Source organism: Suillus paluster, assembly GCF_016628075.1.
Source record: "Suillus paluster strain FC165 chromosome Unknown EDB91scaffold_11, whole genome shotgun sequence".
Taxonomy (NCBI): Eukaryota; Fungi; Basidiomycota; class Agaricomycetes; order Boletales; family Suillaceae; genus Suillus; species Suillus paluster.
The window spans coordinates 600,757-620,083 of record NW_024537571.1 but is presented as its reverse complement, the minus strand read 5'-3'; the positions used below and the strand labels follow the sequence as shown (position 1 = coordinate 620,083).

The 19,327-nt window shown below is 48.4% G+C and overlaps 7 protein-coding genes across 7 annotated transcripts; 3 read left to right on the top strand and 4 right to left on the bottom strand.

The window, feature by feature from the left end:
* The first annotated feature begins 1,580 nt into the window (after positions 1-1,580).
* On the top strand, positions 1,581-2,181 carry EDB91DRAFT_1116920 (uncharacterized protein). Its single transcript, XM_041317999.1, has 4 exons — positions 1,581-1,757; positions 1,808-1,867; positions 1,917-2,016; positions 2,070-2,181. The coding sequence occupies exons 1-4, from the start codon at positions 1,658-1,660 to the stop codon at positions 2,137-2,139; spliced, it is 330 nt and encodes a 109-aa protein (XP_041180203.1). The 5' UTR covers positions 1,581-1,657; the 3' UTR covers positions 2,140-2,181.
* Positions 2,182-4,752: 2,571 nt separating this feature from the next.
* On the bottom strand, positions 4,753-4,974 carry EDB91DRAFT_1019751 (uncharacterized protein; the record flags this gene model as incomplete). The annotated part of the gene is made up of 1 exon (XM_041312545.1): positions 4,753-4,974. A coding segment is annotated over one exon (222 nt), but the record flags the coding sequence as incomplete, so codon positions are not given.
* A 2,636-nt stretch (positions 4,975-7,610) lies between these two features.
* On the top strand, positions 7,611-10,970 carry EDB91DRAFT_1116905 (Rho GTPase activation protein). The gene is made up of 10 exons (XM_041317998.1): positions 7,611-8,104; positions 8,160-8,293; positions 8,350-8,790; positions 8,844-9,083; positions 9,140-9,292; positions 9,347-9,502; positions 9,554-9,658; positions 9,712-10,427; positions 10,476-10,602; positions 10,653-10,970. The coding sequence occupies exons 1-10, from the start codon at positions 7,960-7,962 to the stop codon at positions 10,746-10,748; spliced, it is 2,313 nt and encodes a 770-aa protein (XP_041180201.1). The 5' UTR covers positions 7,611-7,959; the 3' UTR covers positions 10,749-10,970.
* Positions 10,971-11,708: 738 nt separating this feature from the next.
* On the top strand, positions 11,709-14,425 carry EDB91DRAFT_1116898 (acid protease). The gene is made up of 12 exons (XM_041317997.1): positions 11,709-12,027; positions 12,078-12,136; positions 12,185-12,334; positions 12,381-12,449; positions 12,499-12,600; positions 12,670-12,768; positions 12,827-12,975; positions 13,016-13,092; positions 13,316-13,381; positions 13,436-13,563; positions 13,625-13,661; positions 13,717-14,425. The coding sequence occupies exons 1-12, from the start codon at positions 11,834-11,836 to the stop codon at positions 14,207-14,209; spliced, it is 1,623 nt and encodes a 540-aa protein (XP_041180200.1). The 5' UTR covers positions 11,709-11,833; the 3' UTR covers positions 14,210-14,425.
* EDB91DRAFT_1219372 (WLM-domain-containing protein) lies at positions 14,426-16,273 on the bottom strand (the record flags this gene model as incomplete). The annotated part of the gene is made up of 10 exons (XM_041320876.1): positions 14,426-14,556; positions 14,617-15,037; positions 15,098-15,156; positions 15,211-15,440; positions 15,491-15,576; positions 15,626-15,716; positions 15,767-15,781; positions 15,845-15,915; positions 15,976-16,030; positions 16,091-16,273. 10 exons carry the CDS (start codon positions 16,271-16,273, stop codon positions 14,475-14,477), a joined length of 1,293 nt encoding a protein of 430 aa, XP_041180199.1. The 3' UTR covers positions 14,426-14,474.
* A 31-nt stretch (positions 16,274-16,304) lies between these two features.
* EDB91DRAFT_1116887 (P-loop containing nucleoside triphosphate hydrolase protein) lies at positions 16,305-17,914 on the bottom strand. Its single transcript, XM_041317996.1, has 3 exons — positions 17,605-17,914; positions 17,354-17,546; positions 16,305-17,303 (listed from the first exon to the last, which is right to left on the bottom strand). The coding sequence occupies exons 1-3, from the start codon at positions 17,633-17,635 to the stop codon at positions 16,376-16,378; spliced, it is 1,152 nt and encodes a 383-aa protein (XP_041180198.1). The 5' UTR covers positions 17,636-17,914; the 3' UTR covers positions 16,305-16,375.
* Positions 17,915-18,258: 344 nt separating this feature from the next.
* On the bottom strand, positions 18,259-18,909 carry EDB91DRAFT_1219367 (uncharacterized protein; the record flags this gene model as incomplete). The annotated part of the gene is made up of 2 exons (XM_041320875.1): positions 18,634-18,909; positions 18,259-18,585 (listed from the first exon to the last, which is right to left on the bottom strand). Exons 1-2 carry the CDS (start codon positions 18,697-18,699, stop codon positions 18,259-18,261), a joined length of 393 nt encoding a protein of 130 aa, XP_041180197.1. The 5' UTR covers positions 18,700-18,909.
* Between the last annotated feature and the right edge of the window lie 418 nt (positions 18,910-19,327).

Below are 19,327 nucleotides of genomic sequence, written 5' to 3'. Positions count from 1 at the left end.
CAGCTAGATTGAGTTCATGGTTCGTCACAGAAGGTCAGGCCGTCGGCGGAAAAGTTCAAAGGGCTCACATTTTCCAGCGCGTGGTGGCGTCATTCAGTAAGACCGCCGGCAAAGTGAAATCACAGCGGTCATGATTCGGCTGCCAACATGATAATGAGTAGCCTGAGACCAAGGTTATTGATATGCACTTATGTAATGAATCAAGGGCATCACTTACTTGGCATGTAGGACTCCAAGTGTAGTGTAGACCTAAGACGAGTCAGGTCGATCAAGAGATGACGATACGGCCTTTCCCATCTCGTGTTTCCTGGAATATCTTTTAGAACGTCCTTTTAATGGCGCTTGACCCTAGATTTATAATTGTCATAAGGGTTTACCGGCATGCCTGCCCCCAGCAACGACCCTGTGGCTCTCCCGCAGCACGATTGCATGCTACCTGCGATGAAGGCAGCGCGGCGTCATCGCGGTGAGAGGACTGACATACATGACAACCCCTCATTGGAGAGAAAGACACTGCAAAGCTGCACCAGAAAGTCACATGAGAACTCGTTTCAAACAAACCATACACAGTGTACGCAACAATAAATTTGTGTGGCTCGCAGAGGCATCCCATAATGTGGTCGCGGAAGCCAAGCGAGTATAAAGAAAGCGTTTATAATTAACAACGGTCATGTATTTTTTGTCACAATCGCCGTGTTGTAAATCGTCATGAAGGTATGAGGGTCGGCGAAAGAACTTTAATTCCAGTGTTAGCACGGCGCACTGTCAACATTAACGCCCCAAAACACAAGAAGACACTGCTCCGGTTCACTCGAATGCAATAATACGTCCACCGATCATTGATTGATCACAGGGGGAGTTTCCTCATGTCGATGGCAAAGAACATCCTGCGAGTCCACTCCGCTGAGCGGCATGTCACCAGCGGGATGTGCCCAAGAACCGTCTGCGTATGGTATACGAGGAGAACCTGCCAATTTCCGCACACCTCGAGTGACGAAGCACAGCGGTAATCGAACAATCCTTGACGGTCGACGGATGACGTTTGGGTTCCAGACCATTTGGATGAGCCGAAAAAAAGTTCCCGCCAGGAGAAAAAAAAGTTCCTGGCCGGAAGTCAGTGCGGCTGCGCGTGGCTAGCTGCACGCAATGTTTACAACTTTTGGTTTGATCGAGGGAAAGAAAGCGGAAGTGAAATTCAGTTTGACGCCAGACTCATCGGGTGACTGAGGAGACTATGGTCAAGGCTTGAACGCTCATCACCGTCATAATCAGGTGAGGCCCTTCTGTACGGTATGAGCAGTATTTTGGGTGCAATACAGATGACCTACCTCTGTTAAGATCTGATGCGAAAGATGGGAAACGTGTTGTTCTAAATCAACACAAGATGTGAAACAGGTTATGAACATTGTACGACCTACAAACCTCGAGGCACTAGTACTGTCGTACACCACGTTGTTGTGTATAGTACAACAAGGGCTGATCACGATGTTCAGTCTCTTTCTGCTTAGTCAAGTCTGAATGCCCCCGGACACCTATGTAACTAGTGCCGCTGCCAATTGTTACTCTCTTAATTTACCAAGCCAGTGAAAGTTACTAGTTAATATTTTAATGGTTGTGAAACCCGTTTGACAAGGTATGTGTAATCTGCGAGGGCCGAATGGTCTACTTTGGGCCTGCAAAAGAGGCGCGCCGGTGTTTCACGGACATGGGTTATAAACCCTGCCAAAGACGACATCTGACTCATTTCCTTCTTTCTTGTAAGTACGCGACGCTGTAATTACCCTCATCATAACCTGAGATTTCCCAGTCACTGATCCAGATACAAGCACTCTGTTTGAAGGGACAATACCCAGAACGGTTGAGGAGATGGTAGGTTACTTTGTTTGCGTCCTCGCTAGGCCAAGCTAACCGTCAGTTGACCGTTCACTATTGCGACATCTATGTGGGCAAACCGGATGCCAGTCAGGGCGGTAATAGTCTGCCGTGTTCAAACAACCGCCCGCCACGACTCGTTATGTAGTAGGCATATGGCCAAGCCTCTACTAAGCTGACCACTTCGCCCTGCGCAGGTTCTGTCACGTGGTATTTCCCTTCTCGGGCAGTCGCTCTACCACCCCGAACGTCTGTTTGCTGTGTTGACTGTGATCCTATTATTACTGTACATCATCCTTCCTTTCAACCTTCATGCCTTGTCGAATGGAAGCACCTAGCGCTATGTATCAATGGTGTTACTAGCACATGATTTGTTGGGTTGAACTCCATTGCCATCGAGTCTTTGTTCTTTTGGTTAACTAATGTATCTTGACTAGATCTATCTTCGGAGGCAGCTAATTGAGAATATAGCACTACTATGTTGAACAAGACTGAAGCCCGCTCAAACTCAATACTCCTCAGGGTCACAGGCAGGGAGGACGGGCTCGAAGTAAACGTATGTGCGTATGAAAATTCCAGATTGATCTGGGGTTGTCAGTGCTGCGTAAGAAGAAACACGAAATTGGCAACTGACGTCGGACAATAATTTGGCTAGAGTGAATACGAGTTGAGTGTGATAGCTGCTTCTGGTCAGATTATTCGTCGGGATGAGGTGGCGGACGCGGAGTCGATACGGTCAGCACAGTGCCGATATCCCGCAACGACTTTCACTCAGTCGTAAGGAGCAATCCTTGCTACCCAAAACGATAAGGAAAGGTCATAGCACTACAAAGTCACCGGACGTCCCACAGTCATTGATCGAGCTGAGCGAGACATTGAATATGGAAGCTTTCCCACATGAAATCCAAATTTGATTGATGTTACGAATATATTCATCTGCCAGTGGGTGATCTGAGAGGCAGTAGGTACGGGCATGAATACGTCTTGAACGGAATGCCGAGTTGGTTTGGCATTCTGAAAGAAAGGATGCCCTATGGAGACTCGGGAGACCCTGAGGGGATCAACTACCTCACGGTGTTGGTGGATTGAACGTAGATCGAGTTCTCGTCGCGATTGGCACGTGACCAACGCATGCCGTGTTCCTGGCAAGTAAGTATCTCTTCGACTCGGGCCAGATGGGCACTAGCTCAACAAGACAGTACGAGACCAACAGTGGTCTGAATTTCAAGTCCAAGCAAGCATATTGGCACTGAACCCCTTTCAAACCTTGCAGTGGAAGTCACCAATTCCACAATATTAAGATCCTTGTTACACGTTGGCCTCCCGGTGGATCGGCCAGCACTGCGCTCTCGAGGAGAAGGAGGTCTTGGCTGTTCGTGGTAGTGGTGTTAGTTCAATACGTGTGTCTGTTGTCGTGACCCTTGGCACCGCTGGGCTTCTGCCACCTCTCGCTCTGCTCCTGACTCTGCTCTGCTCGCCTCTCCTGTTCCTGTCTGCTCCTTCCTGATCTGACCTGCTGGCACGTCCCGCCGGAACGCCCCGTTACACCGGATCAACAGGCTACGGATTGTCGTGACCTGGTTTGATCCAGCGCTTCAAGGGCCGTATATGGACCTTTGACCCCCCTGGTCTCCAGAGAGCTCTCGAACCGCAGAATAAATGTCTCGCCAACATGATGAACTTTATGAACGTCCTGAGCAAGGCGGTGTTGAAGAATTTGTAAGTATAAGATAGCTTTCTGTCCATTTAATCTTAACTTTATTGACTATCGGTAGAATCAAAACGACGCTGTTGAAGTGCGCATCCGTGCAAACTTCTGGGCAGTAGGCTTCGTAATCGGCGGCCTACAGTTTTTTTTCGTATGGTCAGTTCGTTTTAACTTTTGGCCCGATATCCAAATTTATATTGACATCTGTTTTGGCTTGCAGGGTGGGATATGGAGTGGAGTTTTCATCTCCAAGTGAGCAACGGCAACGCGACATCTTCGGACCCATGGATGTTCGTCGCGCATGACTTGAGTATGTAACGTGAGGGCATGTCACAGCCGTAGACCTTTCCTACGCCATGCCTACTGTACATGTACCCTGAGCCTTTCTCGAATCATTCATCGCTAGCGATCAGAGCGGAATCGTGATATGATTGGTCAAGGTATAGACCGATATCTCGGACAACGGGTCATCGCATGTACCGTCTTGAGTAAGGTGTCGGTGGAGTATTCGTCGTCGTCGATGCGGCTCTGCACGGACATTGCCCAGAATCGCCAATCTCAATATCCGTTTTCCCCGCAAGATGAGTCTCCCCTAACGACATGTTGCCTTACCACACCACTGATCGGCTTAATAAAAGGGTAAAACTTAACCTTGTCACAGCCTGCCAATCTTCTTTGTGCAACCGAAATGTTGAACCTTAAAGGAGGATTCCGGGTACAGCGCTTTACGCAAAATGATGTGTTCACCATACCTATTGCAACTTGCTGTTGAGCCCCTCACCTCACTGACCTCAAGGGCGCTTCGCACATGACACTCATCTCAAACACGAGGTGGAAGAGAACAAGTCCACCTCCACTGTCCTATACATGAATACGCACAGGTATATACGTACACGATACATATGCATGATGCATGATGCGGATCCAGCCATGCGCCTAGGCAGTTCGAAGTTAATGTTAGTACTTTACGTAGTAATTATAGTATGTGTATAGTAATTAGCGACTAAAGCACATCGTTGGCTAAAAGTTAGATCCACGTGTCCAGTACAAAAAACTTACGTCGACACTATTTGCTGAGCTCCTGGGCCAGGAACCAGCTCGACCACAGCGTCAGCACAATCAGAAAGGCCTCTAATGTGGGCTCGAACCACATCCTCACGAGCCATAAGTTCACATCGTGAGCACCTGAACTGGATACCCAGGTGCCTCGAGACATGCCTCGCAATACTACCCATCTTCAAAGGTCTGCCCACCGAACACGAACTCCAAAGGCACTTGAGGTCTTCATCGGCTTTTTGCACGATACCATGACGTTCTCGGAGATGGGAGATGACGTCTCTGGAAGTACCTTCAATGTACATTCCGCAGGGAGAATGTTCGGCGTCCCAGTCGCAGTGATACACTATGGTTTCTACCGCAGCATCGAGCGCTTTAACGGCAGTGCTTGGATCAACGTCTATGACGAGGGCGTCCTGCGGGCTCGCGGAATCGCATGGGCAGTGAGGCAAGAAGCATCTAGAGAATGATACGTGAATGTCGGGATAGACGTCCGCAAGACAGTTCCTTTACCTGGAGAACATCATGGTTAGATGAGTGCTGAGACGGGAGACTTTAGGTAGAACCGATGTGTCGAACTCAATTTATATCGAGACAGCAAATACTTCGTGGGAGGGTCACACTGTGCGCAGTGGATGGCGTAATGGAGGAGGCTAATCGGCACATGTTCACGGAAGTTCAAGAGAGCCAGATTCCGATTAATACCGCTGCAGAGGTCGTGAAAACATCGATCATTATTCGTCTACTCACAGAGTTCTAGTAGGCCTAGTTTTGCCTTGTGTAATTAAAATCGGGTGTCCGATGGCACCCAGATCTGAGCGCATGCTGCGTGAAAGAAGATCACATAGTAGATGGAAAAGTTGGAAGGGGTACTTGATATTTCACGTAGCACCGGTGGCGTTCGATAATCCAAGATCTGCCAAAGATGAGGATGAGTACTGGCCAAGCTTACCGTGACCCGGATCTGATACGTAGTTATGTAATGAAGCATGATGGATCAAACGTGGCGCGATTTCTTATTTGGCATCTAAAATTCCGATTCCAGTATACCTGAGGTCAAGAGACAGCGGCGATCATCCTTCCCCGGCTCATTTTCCCCCTGGTATCTGTTTTAGAAGGTGCCATCAGGTAATGGCTCTTGACCCTAGACTTACAATTGTCGTAGTTGGTGACGATTTTCTCTATTCCACAGGATTTCCCTATCCCTGCTCCAGGAACCAGTAACGACCTGTGGCTTTTCGGCGGGGTCATTGTTTGTCACCCGGAGATGAAGGCAGCGCGTTATCATCGCAGTGACGGGACTGGTATGGTCCATTCATATTCAATGTCATCCCCTCATTGGAGAGTTACGAAAAACACCTGACGAAAGCATACTAGAAAGTAATATGAGAACTCCTATCACAAAGAGGATCATGTCACAGTACACGCAACAATGATTGTGTGGATATGCGCTATGATCGCAGAAATGAAGCGAGTTAAAAGAAAGAGTTGATATTTAAGTATCAGACAACTTGAAGTATACCGTAAATATTTGTTTGTCACAAGCTGATTTGCGATCAATAGGGTCAGCGAAAGGACATTTACTTCCAGTGTTAGCACAGCGCCACGTCCGAGCCGATACTAACGTCCGCGAACACCAGATTGTGACACTGCTCCGGTTCACTCGAACACATCATTACGCCTGCCAAATTGCCGAGAGTGGATTGACCACGAGGGTCGGAGTTCCTCAGTGATGATGACAAATGACATCCTGTGGGCTGGCAGTGTGTTACCCGCGGGATGTGCCCGATTGACTCAGGCAGGGCAAGAACTGTTCCCGTATGGTACGCCAGGTAAACCTGCCTATTTCCACGCACGTCGAGTGACGTCGTAGGCGCGGCCGTAATCAAACAATCCTAAGCGATCGATGAATGACGTGTGGGTTGCGAACGATTTTAATGAACTGAAGAATGTTAAGTGTGGCTGCGCATTGTTACTAGTTAGAAGCCCATAACTTTTTAGAGCTTGTGAATTGATGGAAGGAAAGAGAACGGCAGTGGACTTGAGATTGACGCCAGGCTCATCGCGCAACCGAGGAAATTATGATCACGGCTCAACTCCCAGTAACGGTCGGACATGGGGTATTCCGCGCATCACGCAATAATGACGTTGTGTAGCTCGGAGGAATATCGTCGTGGAAGCCAAACGAGTATAAAGAAAGCGTTGGCATAGTCGCCTTGCAACGTCCTGTTTTGTAAAAATCGTCATAGATGTGCGATGGCCAGAAAAAAAGATCTTCAGTAAAAGTATGTCACAGTTGTGTGCCAAAATTGCAACGTGTTTTGTAAATCGTATGTAGAGGGTCAGCGAAACCACTTTCACTTCCGGTGCTAGCCTGTATTGGCATCCGCGAACACCAGAACACACTGCTCTGATTGACTCGAACGCATCAATACGTTTACCGGTTCTTGATTGACCACGAGGGGAGTTCCTCATATTGGTGGCAAATGATATCCTGTGTATCCGCTTCCCTGAGCGCGTGTCAGCAATGGGATGTGCCCCGAAATCATGTGGTATGACCCATTCGTGGTCGAAGAATGACCTTTTAGTTGCAGACCGCAGACCGTTTTAATAAACGGAAGAATGTTCTCGCCGGAGATCCTGCGTTTCCGTGGTGCAGCTGCGGCTGCGCGGTGCTAGAATTAGAGCTTATGAGTTGATCGAGGGAGAAATCGGCAGTGGGATTAAGTTTGATGCCAGACTCGTTGCGCACTAAGGAGATTCTGATCAAGGCTCGACATTCAATTTGGAGCGTGAATCAGATGATCAGGCAAGCGTCTGTGTAAGGCACTGAGCGATATTTTAGGTGCGACACAGATGGCATACCTCTGTCAAGGTCTGATGCGAAACCTGTTGTTCTAAATCAGTAAAAGATGTATGAAACGTTGTAGGACCAACAAACCTCGAGGCACTGTCGTGCACGTTGTAGAGGTCGGCACTGGCTGGTCGATTATTTTAGTAATTTTGCGCCACCTAGAAGATATTCTCAGCGTTTTGTTGGTCTTGCCACAGCTGCAGTTGTATTGCGCGCCGCATTGGCGGTATCTCTTCGTCTCCCCTCATTGCCTTCTTCCCCGCTTTTTCTTTCTTTTGTTGATACCCACAAATTTTCGATATCCAACAGGCTTTTTTTTTTGTTGCCAGGCTGCGCCGGTGATAGCTCAGGAAATCTATTAGGAAACCTCTGGCTTTTCCATCACAACACCCTCTAGTGGGTAGACTTCAAAGTCTATCCACGTCCTCGCTTCACGATTCAAGATCAACCCCCTTTTCCTCAACTTATCATGTCTTATGTCGATCAACCAAACTCCCCTGGCGCTGCTATGGGGAGGAGGCTCACGAACAGGAACACCAACCGCTATAGCGTGACCGCCCTTTTCAGCATGGCAGCAGAGCAGGATGTGGAAGTGGAGGATGATCTTGCTAGAGGTGCGTCGCAGCCATCGTATCTTACAAGTTCGTATTTCGAACGGCTCGCAAACAGCACAAAAACGCCTTCGTGACCTCAAAGGCAAGATATCCGCCCAGTCCAAGAAAAACTTTGTGCTCGAACGTGATGTCCGTTACCTCGACTCTCGCATCGCTCTCCTTATTCAGAATCGTATGGCCGCTGATGAGGTCCGTTCTCTCGTGCTATGTTGGATTGTACATTTCGGCTCACCTACATGGATTAGCAACGTGAAGTGGAACGGACGCTGGAGGAAGTGGATCCAACCGAAGGCCATTACCCCGACGATCGAAAATTGCAACAGTACTCCAACCTTTTCTTCCTTCTCCAGTCCGAACCCCGTCACATCGCTGCACTATGCCGACTTGTCAGCTTGTCAGAGATCGACACTCTCTTGCAGACGGTGATGTTCACTCTGTATGGAAACCAATACGAGAGTCGCGAAGAGCATCTTCTTTTAACGATGTTCCAGTCAGTGTTGTCCGCGCAGTTTGAAACAGCAACCGAATTTGGGTCGCTACTGCGTGCTAACACTCCCGTGTCGCGGATGATGACTACTTATACCCGACGAGGTCCTGGGCAAAGTTACCTCAAGGGGGTGCTGGCAGAACGCATCAATAGCTTGATTGAACACAAAGACTTGAACCTTGAGATCAATCCTGTCAAGGTGAGCCATGGCGGGTGCCGAGAGGTATGCCAACATCCCTGACGAGTACACAGGTGTACGAGCAAATGATAAATCAAATAGAAGAAGAAACAGGTACACTACCACCTAACCTACCTCGTGGAGTTCCGCCAGAGGTCGCCGCCGAGAATGCCGATGTTCAGGCTATCATTGCACCACGGCTTACAATGCTAATGGAAATCGCGAATAGCTTCCTCGTAACCATAATAGAAAGTATGGAAAGTGTGCCTTATGGTATTCGATGGATCTGCAAACAGATCCGAAGTTTGACCCGGGTCCGTTCGCTTGCATCCTCCCCTTCATTTAATGCTAATTCTCCGGTGTGTCACAGCGAAAGTACCCCGAGGCAACCGATTACGCTATTTGCTCATTGATAGGAGGCTTCTTCTTCCTACGATTCATCAACCCTGCTATTGTCACTCCCCAAGCATATATGCTCGTCGAAGGCGTCCCGGCTAAACACCCTCGCCGGACACTGACGCTGGTATGTAACCATTTTAGGGCTTCCGTTTTTCATCGTCGTAATTTCCATTATTAGATTGCGAAGATGCTGCAAAACCTTGCAAACAAGCCCTCGTATGCGAAGGAGATCTACATGATCACGCTGAACCCCTTTGTAGAAAACAATAAAGCGCGAATCAACCAATTCCTCAATAACCTCTGCGAAGTCGGGGATTTCTATGACACTCTTGAAGTACGTTCGAACATGCCAAATGCGTCGATGCCAGCTAACGTTTTGTCCTAGATGGACCAGTACATGGCTCTATCCAAGAAAGACCTGATGATCCACATTACCATGAACGAGTTATACAACACCCACTCTTTAATCCTACAGCACGTCGAAACTCTCGTAAGTATACCTCAATTATTGTCCTACTGGTTCCTGACGCGGCTGTGCGCCAGTCCCCAAACGACAAGCAACATTTACGTATATTGACTGATGAACTCGGACCCGCTCCATCACAAGTTCCACGCAAGGAGAACCGTGCCATCGAGCTGAATCTGTACAGCCGCTGGGAAACGCCTGTACAGGATATCCAGAGTGCTCTGATGGATTCGGTGTCAACGAGCGACATGCTGTACATGGAAACCAAGTCTATTCTTGTACAGCTCATCCGTTCCATACCGCACGCCGCCGAAAAGCGGCCGTACAACCTGGCTGCAATTGCTGAACGGGCGGCTACGACGAAGGATGCAATGCTCGTACGCAAAGGCATTAAAGTCAAGGAAATGCTTCGTGAATTGGAGGAGCAAAAGATCATCGAGGCGACGGATGGCTATAAGCTCATGCAGGATGAGGTTGCTGCTGAGCTCGCTCACCTTGGCAATTTGCGGGAGAAGGTGGTATTAGAAACGAAGTCGTTGGAAGCGGTCTACAAAACAATCTGCGACCATAACGCTTACTTGCGCTCTCAACTTGAGCAATACAAGGCATACCTCCAGAACGTTCGTCTGACCGCGTCGAAGGACAAGGGCAGCACGACTGGAGTGGGTGTCGTGACGGTTGGAGGCAAAGAGAGGAAACCGTCGAAATCTGCGGTTCTTGGCCCTTATCGCTTTACGCATGCACAACTCGAGAAGGAGGGGATCATCGTGGAAAGCAATGTTCCGGATAACCGGTACGTTGTTCCTCGGTCGCTTGATATGGCGTTCTGAGGTGCTTTTAGTCGACCTAACATCTACTTCAATATCACATCACCCACGCCGGGGACATTCATCATTTCATTGCACTACAAGGGTCGGGAGAAAGCCATTCTTGAAATGGATCTCAAGATTGACGACCTATTGGAGAAGGTTAGTTCCTCCTTCCAGATACACCATACCGATGCTCACATTGTCAACAGCAAAAAGACAACAAACACTTGCTGGATTTAGAGTACGTTCAGTTGAACGTACCGAAAGTCCTAGCGCTACTGAAAAAGGTGTTTGCCAAGCGGTGACATGATGGTTCGATTCTACCTATCTTTAAAACATTCATCTTTATATGTTCTATCCATTCCTGTGATACCACCTGTGACGCTCATTACAGTACCCCCCCTAGTTTCTCTTTTACTCTCGTCTATATGGCTTCTTCGTGTCACCACTCCGTGACTCTTTCAATTTCTTTCGGATGTATCACTTCGTGTAGTTATGTGTATGTCTGAACCACTGTTGTTCTATTCTGTAGACTTTGGTTTCGAAGGCTAAACATGTGACGTCAAAACAATTGTGCGTGAGGTTTATAACGGTATGGATAATCGATTCTAGGAGAATCAAAGATCAGGTTATCGTACCCGAGACCTCGTTCTTGGTTCTACTACATCGGCGTATGAATAACAGCAACCTGTACTTGAGCGGTGAAACATCTTGCGGAGTACTGTAACTATAGTCCGGACTCAACATAAGGACTTGGCCACCAATACTGCTATGAGAAGACTAGAAGCTTCTAAGTCAGTGCTACTAAAGAGAAAAAAGACGCAACCCACCTGGGGCCACTGCTTTCAAATGAGCTATGACCGTGACGCCACCATGAAGGGTCCTTGAGAGAGGCATCTCCAGCAGCATACTCGCTAAATCTTCCCAATTGCATATGTCATAAACTGCCCCGATTTTGAATGGGTCAAACTCGGCCTTCTCATTGTCCGATGGCATCTCCAGCCTTAATCCGACGACGGGACGACCCAAAGCAAGAGAGCAGCTGTTGATGATCAACTCGAAGTTGTCGAGCGCGCTACAGCAAACACATATGGAACTGCCTGGTAGAGAAATTAAGATCCGTTTGTCGCGTCTAGACTCTAGCTGCGAAATAGGAATGGGTCCTGGGTCTGCCTGCCATGATGGTCGGGGAGAGACGTTGGCAAGTAGGCAGCAGGCGTTTCATATTCCGAGTCCCGATAGTCTAAGTGTTGTCGGCATGCCGCCGGGCCTGATCCAGCCTTTCTCATCATTTCGTTATTCCTTTCTTCGGCCCTCCTTCCCACTTTTTTGGACTTTGAGTGCCCGAATGTCACTGTCGTAGACTCATCGGTACCTTGAAGAGCGCATAATGATTTGGTTTGCGACGGTTATTCTATTCCTTAGCTTTGACCCGCAGTTCAAAAATGCTCTCGCGGCTACCTTGAATCTTCCAAGTACATCCTTGCAGGGTGGTCCTGGACCTGCTATGCTTGCTGGACAGGCGTCAAATTCAACTGCACTCAACGCCTTTGGAATCTCACCGGTATCCCTCGCCAGCGATGGGTGAGTTTGCATCCCAAATATTCCTATGTTTTACTGGACCATGGCGCTAGGACATACTACGTTGTTCTCCAGGTTGGCCAAATCAGCTTCCGTGCTGCGCTCGACACAGGTATGAAACGTGCTTCTTTGACAAATTCCATGTAAAATCGTGTTACAGGTTCTGCAGATTTCTGGCTTACTTCGACGGAGTGCACTACCAGCACATGCACGTCTGTGCCAAGATACCCTCTCACTTATGCTAGTCCCACTTTTGTGTCCATCAACAATAATAAGACCACTTTCAACGTTGACTACGCTGATGGGACCGGTATGCGATGATCCGCTCATCCCACTCCGATGCTGATGGTAGCAAGGTGCATCTGGGTTCGTTGCTAGAGAGACTGCAGAGGTTGCAAATGTGACGGTCGCAGATCAGGCATTCGGTAAGCCTCGTCTTCAGTCTCGAAACATTCTACGTTTACATCTCTACAGGCGTTGTGACAAATTCTAATATTACGCTGGTCGACGAGGTCAGCGGTATCCTCGGCTTAGGGTTTCCAAGACAGTCAGAGATATCTACGAGCGCTACGAACGGTATGTTATCCGATGCGCAGCGTTGTGGGCGCAGCCTCACAGATTTGGTTCTCCTTGTGCATGTTCTAGCCACGCCGTTTTTTTCGACCTTGGCTCAGCAAGGCATACTGGACTATCCACTTTTTGGACTAAGTCTTACGAGAAACGCTACTGGAACGCTTACCCTCGGTTAGTCTCCGCCGGGTGCCTGACTTACATACGATGCTCATGTCCTTGTGTTGAACAGGGGCTATTGATGTATCTGTCGCGCAAAACCTCAGCCAGGTCGTATGGAATGAGGTCGTGCCGTTCTCTCCGGTTGGTACGCAAACCAATACATCTGGTTACTTCTACTGGGCGATCCCTCTGAGCAGTTTCAGCGGTAAGGCATTCGATGTTGCATTCATGATGTGAAATGATATTGACTTCTTGCAAGGTCAATGTGACTCAGTACACTCCCCAACCAACCTACCCTGGCCCAACTGGCAATACGTCGGTTGCTCTTTTGGATGTGTAAGTGATCGATGACATATCTACATGTGTACTTAGGTCTCTGCCACAGCGGCACTCCAGGACTGTATGGCCCATATCAAGATGTCAGCTCCCGAGTTTCTTGTCAAATGGCTCGTTTTCATGTTCTTCTAGGTAATACGACTGTACAGTTCGTTTCCCAGTAGCCGCCTAGTTGACGACAGTAAGTTATAACATTATCGTGATTCTGCTCGAGTTGACAAAGTGGCGGCAAAGGCGGTCAATGGGTCATCCCTTGCGATTCTTCAGCAACCATGTCCTTCAGCTTTGGGTGACTAGCGGTTGATTAAATAAGTCATGTACGCCGCTAAAACCTATCTTCCAGGGAAGGAAATTCGTTTGTTTTGGAACCTACCGATTACATCATTGGCCCAGCTGAGGGGAACCCGGACCTCTGTCTATCTTGGCCTAAAGCTTCACCTCCCAGTGCCGATGGAGTCGACTGGTTATTAGGTACGATAATCTACGGTATAATTCCTGTTGCTCAATATTACTGACTGGTTTACTTGTCCAGGAACCCCATTTTTGCGGACTGTCTACTCAATATGGAGGTATGTTTAACTCCTTGATATCTTTTCAGACAAATTTCATCAGCTGTTTATGCAGTTACGGCATCGACTACCAGGAACCCCCGATGATTGGTCTATATCCCCGCAACAATGCCTCAGCACCTGTACAACCTTATGCGGTCGTCCAATCCTCCCTTTCGTCCGAGTCTGCGACAGTTGCTACCACCCTACCTAACTATCCCCTCTCTACACCCTCCTACACGACGCCTTCATACGCATTTAATACTTCAGTCCCAGCAGTCTATGGCGAGATCGTACAATCAGAGCTCGCGACGAGCACATACAGTCCCCTCATAGGAACACTAGCCGTTAACGCCACCGCCCTCCCTCAGGTATCTGGTGCATACACCTTACTTGTTACGAATTCGAACGGTGCAGTGGTGACGTCGACATATCACGTCTCACAACCGTCAGTTGCACTGGGCGTACCCCCTGGGTGGAGTAGTGCTGCTGCCTCTCTGAGCGTTCCTGGGGCGGGGCTGGCTATTTCGATGGTGATCGCTCTTGTCGCTGGCACATGGATTCTATAAGGATTTTTGCATATATCATTTGTTTTGCAACGTCGCTTTGTACTCTGGTGTTACACCGTGGACGCCGATTTCTTGCCGCGCACAGACTATGTACTGTTCTGACTATTCATTACATCCCTTTCTTGGACATTACAGACTCTTCATAGCGTAGTACTTCTTTGTCTCATCTTGAACTTTGTCTGTTGTAGATAGCAAAATCTAATCCTTGTCACAACAGATATTGATACGATCGGGTATATTAGTGTGGCAGTCTAAGTCTTGGTGCTCATGAATCTCTGCCTACCCAGAGAGAATCTCCCCTGGGAGTACTGCACACAGAACAGGCGAGGTGTCGTGGCTCGTTGGCTCTGTATGACGATATCAAATGAATTCCATCGATCTGAAACTCATCACGGAAGGAAACGCACAATGTACATACAAGGCAGTTCCAACCACCCGGCTTATCTTCTGTCTTATCAGGTCTTGGAGCACTGGAAGTCTGTAATTTCTTAGTTACGGATACCTCGTCATCATCCACACGCCGATGCTTGCCGGGTCGGGTCGATGAACCGGGCTCTGCATTGGTAAACTGAGCAGCTCCGGGGATTTTGATTTTGTGAATGTTGTATGAATCCCCGGTAGTTCCTCCGGGGAGTTTGAAGTCCTCTGAAAAATCATATTTTTCTGCCTTCATTTCGTCGAGTTCTTGTCCTCCGACAGATTCAAGCATGGTTCTTCGACGGTCTTGGTCTGTTTCCAGTGATCCATAATAAGACTCGCTTTCTGAATCTGTTGTAGGTTCAATCTTCAGGCGCGAAGAGGATGCTGACGCTGAAGAGGCAAATGCGGCTGAAACGGAATACAAATATAATTCATCTGATGGAGTTGAACGGGAGGAAAATGACAAACCTTTGAGGGTCTGCATACGTCCCTCAGCAGCAAGTGCACGTTTTTCCCGTGCACGTTTACTAACCAACCATGAGTTCTCAACTTCTCAGCCATTGGAAACGTGAAACACTCACCTTCCGGCTTTCTTCCTAAATCCCGTGCCCGCTTCTTTCTTCTCGCCGATTGCACCCTCGTTCAGTGCCTTTCCCCCTGAGCCGAATGCATTAGCATTGGTGATCCTGGATCCGGCCTTACGTTTCTTTTCGGATTGGACACCAGTGTGCACAGAGGGCCCGTTAAATTTTGTAGTCCTTTTACGTCGTTGGTAAGAAGCAGGTCGGGCGCGTGAATGAGCTCCGCCACACTATTCACACTATCTAAGAGGCATAGATGAGAAAATGGAGGATGACTGACCATGTATTCAGGAAGGTCGCCCATTCCGATGCCTTTGCCAGCTATTGTCGCGGAATCTGCCAATCTGGTCCCGGAGGACCAATAGCCTGTAGACATGTGAGGCATATGGAAGAAAGGCTGCGTTGTGGTGCGTACCGTCGCCGTAATAGCCTTTGTTTTGCAGGGCACGGACGTCATTGCGCAGCTGTCGCCACAGGGCTTGGAAAGCAGGCCCATGATTCATGTGCTATGTCGCGTGTCAGGGTATCGAATAGTTGCAAATGGGATATGGCTGACCTTTATGTGGGCGAGCTAACGCGAGAAACGCGTCTAGTGTCAATGAGTCTGTCATACAAGTCGCGAAGGGATACTCACTTCATGGCACAATGTGCTCATGAGCCAGTGAATGGGCACAAATGAGCCGCTAGCAGACTTCAAAACCAGTTCTGTATCAATACCATCAGTAGAACTCTTGAGGACGTTCCGAACGTGGCTAGTGCGCGTACCAATGGTCTCTCCATTGCTCCAATTCCGCCCGGCAAACACTCGGTTGTACTCGTACTAGACAGTCTTGACGTAGTATTCCCAGCCTAGTGACACTAGAAGCACTCGGATACGCACCTCCTCGAGACTGTTCACGGTGAAACCGTGCTCCTTCATGACGGGTCTCACCTGCGCGGCCAGCGCCCGCATAAGCTGCCGAGCGTCGTCCTCGAGAGTGGCATCGACCATAGGCAGAACTGAGACAAAGTTGATGTGCGGATTCGGGTTAGCTTCGCGCTCGTTGATGCGGACGTGGACCATGATGCGTGCCCAAGTACTTGCCAATATTGTAGTGGATGAATATCAGGAGGCGTTTTACTTATAAGGTACATAGCACAAATAAATAGTTTGTCGCAGTTTGGATCATGACCACCACGACGTTACCCAAGAGATCACATTCTCTATTACCCCGCCGACTTCCGACTCGATTATGCTCTGCTGGTCTTCCTTTCGAAGCTCTTCTTGTAGCTCCACACGAACGTACGCAAGTCTGTTCAGTTCACGGATGCTGTTCAGTCGCTCCATTTCCTGAGTTCTGGCGTTGTCCTCTTCTAGGCGACGCAACCGCTGCTCCTTCTGTTCCTGTTCGACGGCCAATTTTTCCCTTTCTTTTCTCTCCATCTCTAGCTGTTCTTGCAGAGCGTCTACAACACGTCCTTGCTCCTGGTGCCTCTCCTCTATCGCACTGATCCGAGCCTCTAGCCTCTCCTTGGCGGCTTTGAACTCTGCCTCAAGCCGCTCCTTGTTGCCTTGTAACTTCAATATCTGCTCGTGCTTACTCTGAATCTCATCCTTAAGTTCCTCCTTCGTTTCTTGGTCCTTGTCTCGGATCGCCGCCTCCATATCTCTGCGCAACTGAGCCACTACTTCTTCGTGATACTCTCTCTGCTCATTCAGAACTCGTGTCAGCTCAAATCCTGCAGAGGTCTGTACGATATTCTTCTGCTCGTTGACCAGCTCCTTTTGAATGAGCAGCGTGGCAGGTTGGTTATGAATCAGGTATCGTAGAATGCGGTGCGTCGATTCTCGCGTGCCCTCATGTCTCAACATCCGCGCACCCTTGTTCAGGACAGCTTTGAAGAAATTAGTCTCTAACTCCTTCTCCCTCATCTCCCCGATGTCAGGAGCGACTTCACTCCACATGTTCGTTACTATCAACACGTTTCGCAGCGTGGACTCCCCACAGAGCTCTCGGAACATCTTGAAATTTCGTTTATTTGTTCCTCCCATCCGGAAATCTGATATGCGGTGCATGTATACGATGCCAGCAAGTTTGGCACCATGTTCATATCTGTATCGTTTAGATCAGACCAGGAAAATGCATGATAACGGATGACAGACGTCTGTGAGAGGTATGCTCCTATCATTGCTAAGATGTCCGTATCACTACGGCTGGTATCATCGAAGCCGGGAGTGTCGATCAACGTGACTTGCCGGCCGTTGAGCTCAAAAGGTTTCGTTGCTTGCACCTCACTGGTGCAACTTTCGAGACCCTTTCCGACTGCAAAGTCAGACCCGCTGGCTTCATTAATGACTGAGAGCGGTCGTCATTAGCGGTTTCCTTTGATAATTTTTCGCTTTCGCTGACGCACATGTCGTCTTGCCGCTTCCAGAGGGCCCCATGATGCTGCAAATATAAGGTCAAGAAGAGATCCGAGGGATATAGTCGGTGCATACGCTATTCTGATGCTCAGTGCCTTAGTCATGATTAATGTATGGAGGTAAGACAGAGGAGGGCTATTGCGCATCCAAGACAACCACCTTGTCTGGCTTATGAACCTTCTGAAACATCGTCCTCACCGAATCCATGCTGCAGTCGAGACACCGCCGGATCAATATGGCACGTGCTATAGAAGCGTGATGAGGGGGAAAAGGCCGAGCTTCGATGGGCTTTCTCTCTAACATTGAGATGTTGAAGACCATGTCATGAGCTCGAGTATGTAGCTGTTGCTCGAAATTATGTTTGCATTCGGTCAACATTCGGTGCTGCAGTTCTGTACTCAACTGCTTCGAGTCCCACGTAGTACAGTTATTGTGATTCCAACATGTACCATCAGGTGCTGCTCTCACTGTCACGTTCATTCATATAGGTCAATGTACAGCGGGTTTAAAACCTGTCTCGAAGATGCTTGAAGTAAGACCTTTGTCTTATATCTGTGTGGGTATTTATACTTGTGTGCCAATTGACTTGCTGTCGCAGGCGGCGCCAACCTGCGAGGGTCTATTACCACAGCCGTCCAACGATGTCATCCTTGTGAATCAGGCCTCAGGTTCAGATCTTGATTCTCCAGGTCGTGTGAGTTATTATGGTGCAAAAGACGAAATGTTGCTGCTGTCCTTGGGTCCGTTGATGTCGCAGGGAACCACCCGTGGCGAAGCAGTTGTTTGACATGCGTTTGGGGTGTTTCGCAACCGCAGAAGTCTACATCTATTCCATTCGTGTCTATCAGCACAAAGCCATCATTGAAAGCCTGCTGTGGGAGGATGCATCGTTGACCGATAGGATGCCCAAGTTGAACGCGAAGGCCTAATGTCTTCAAGGGGGTAACCTCCAAGAGCATGCCGTTCCACTTCTGCACGCGAATTAATATATTTGCATTTTTGTCTATAATATCACAGACCTGGATGCGATGGGTGGGAGACCGGACATGATTTGCTAGTGTGCATGTAGCGCAGTACAGCTGCATGTCATCAAAATCCTGACATCTGAATTGTCCAGGATCAGTGCAACAGCCGCCTGGACTGCACTACACCAAACCTCCTATGGTCCAAACCATGTGTAATACGATATATTGACTTCAAATATACTATACCTGACAGCTTCAGGTGACTGTAAGTCATCATACCTGTCTATGTACTAAAAACTCGAAAATTAGTGTGCAACTGTAAGATTGAGCATTGTACATTGATGCAAGAAAGCTAGAATCACTGCATATACATATGTACACCATTACACACTTGACCTATTATACTTGAAGACTGTCAAGTATAGTATATTTGAAGTCAATATATCATATTACACATAGTTTGGACCATAGGCTAGGTTTGGTGTAGTGCAGTATGACATGTTTTTATGTTTCTCTATATGTTTTCGCAAATTTTCCCACGCAGTTCCTATGTTATATTGCTTCTACAACACTTAGCTCATGGCTCTACATCCTGCGCTTGTAGTTCTAGTATTTCAGCAGTGTCTCTTGTTGAAGTCCGGATCGAAGTCCGAGCAGGAGATGTCAGAGTGAGACATTACGAGTGCTAGCCAACTGCGCAACCTACAACGAAGTGACGTCGGTCCGAGAATCTAATAAGTGACTGTCT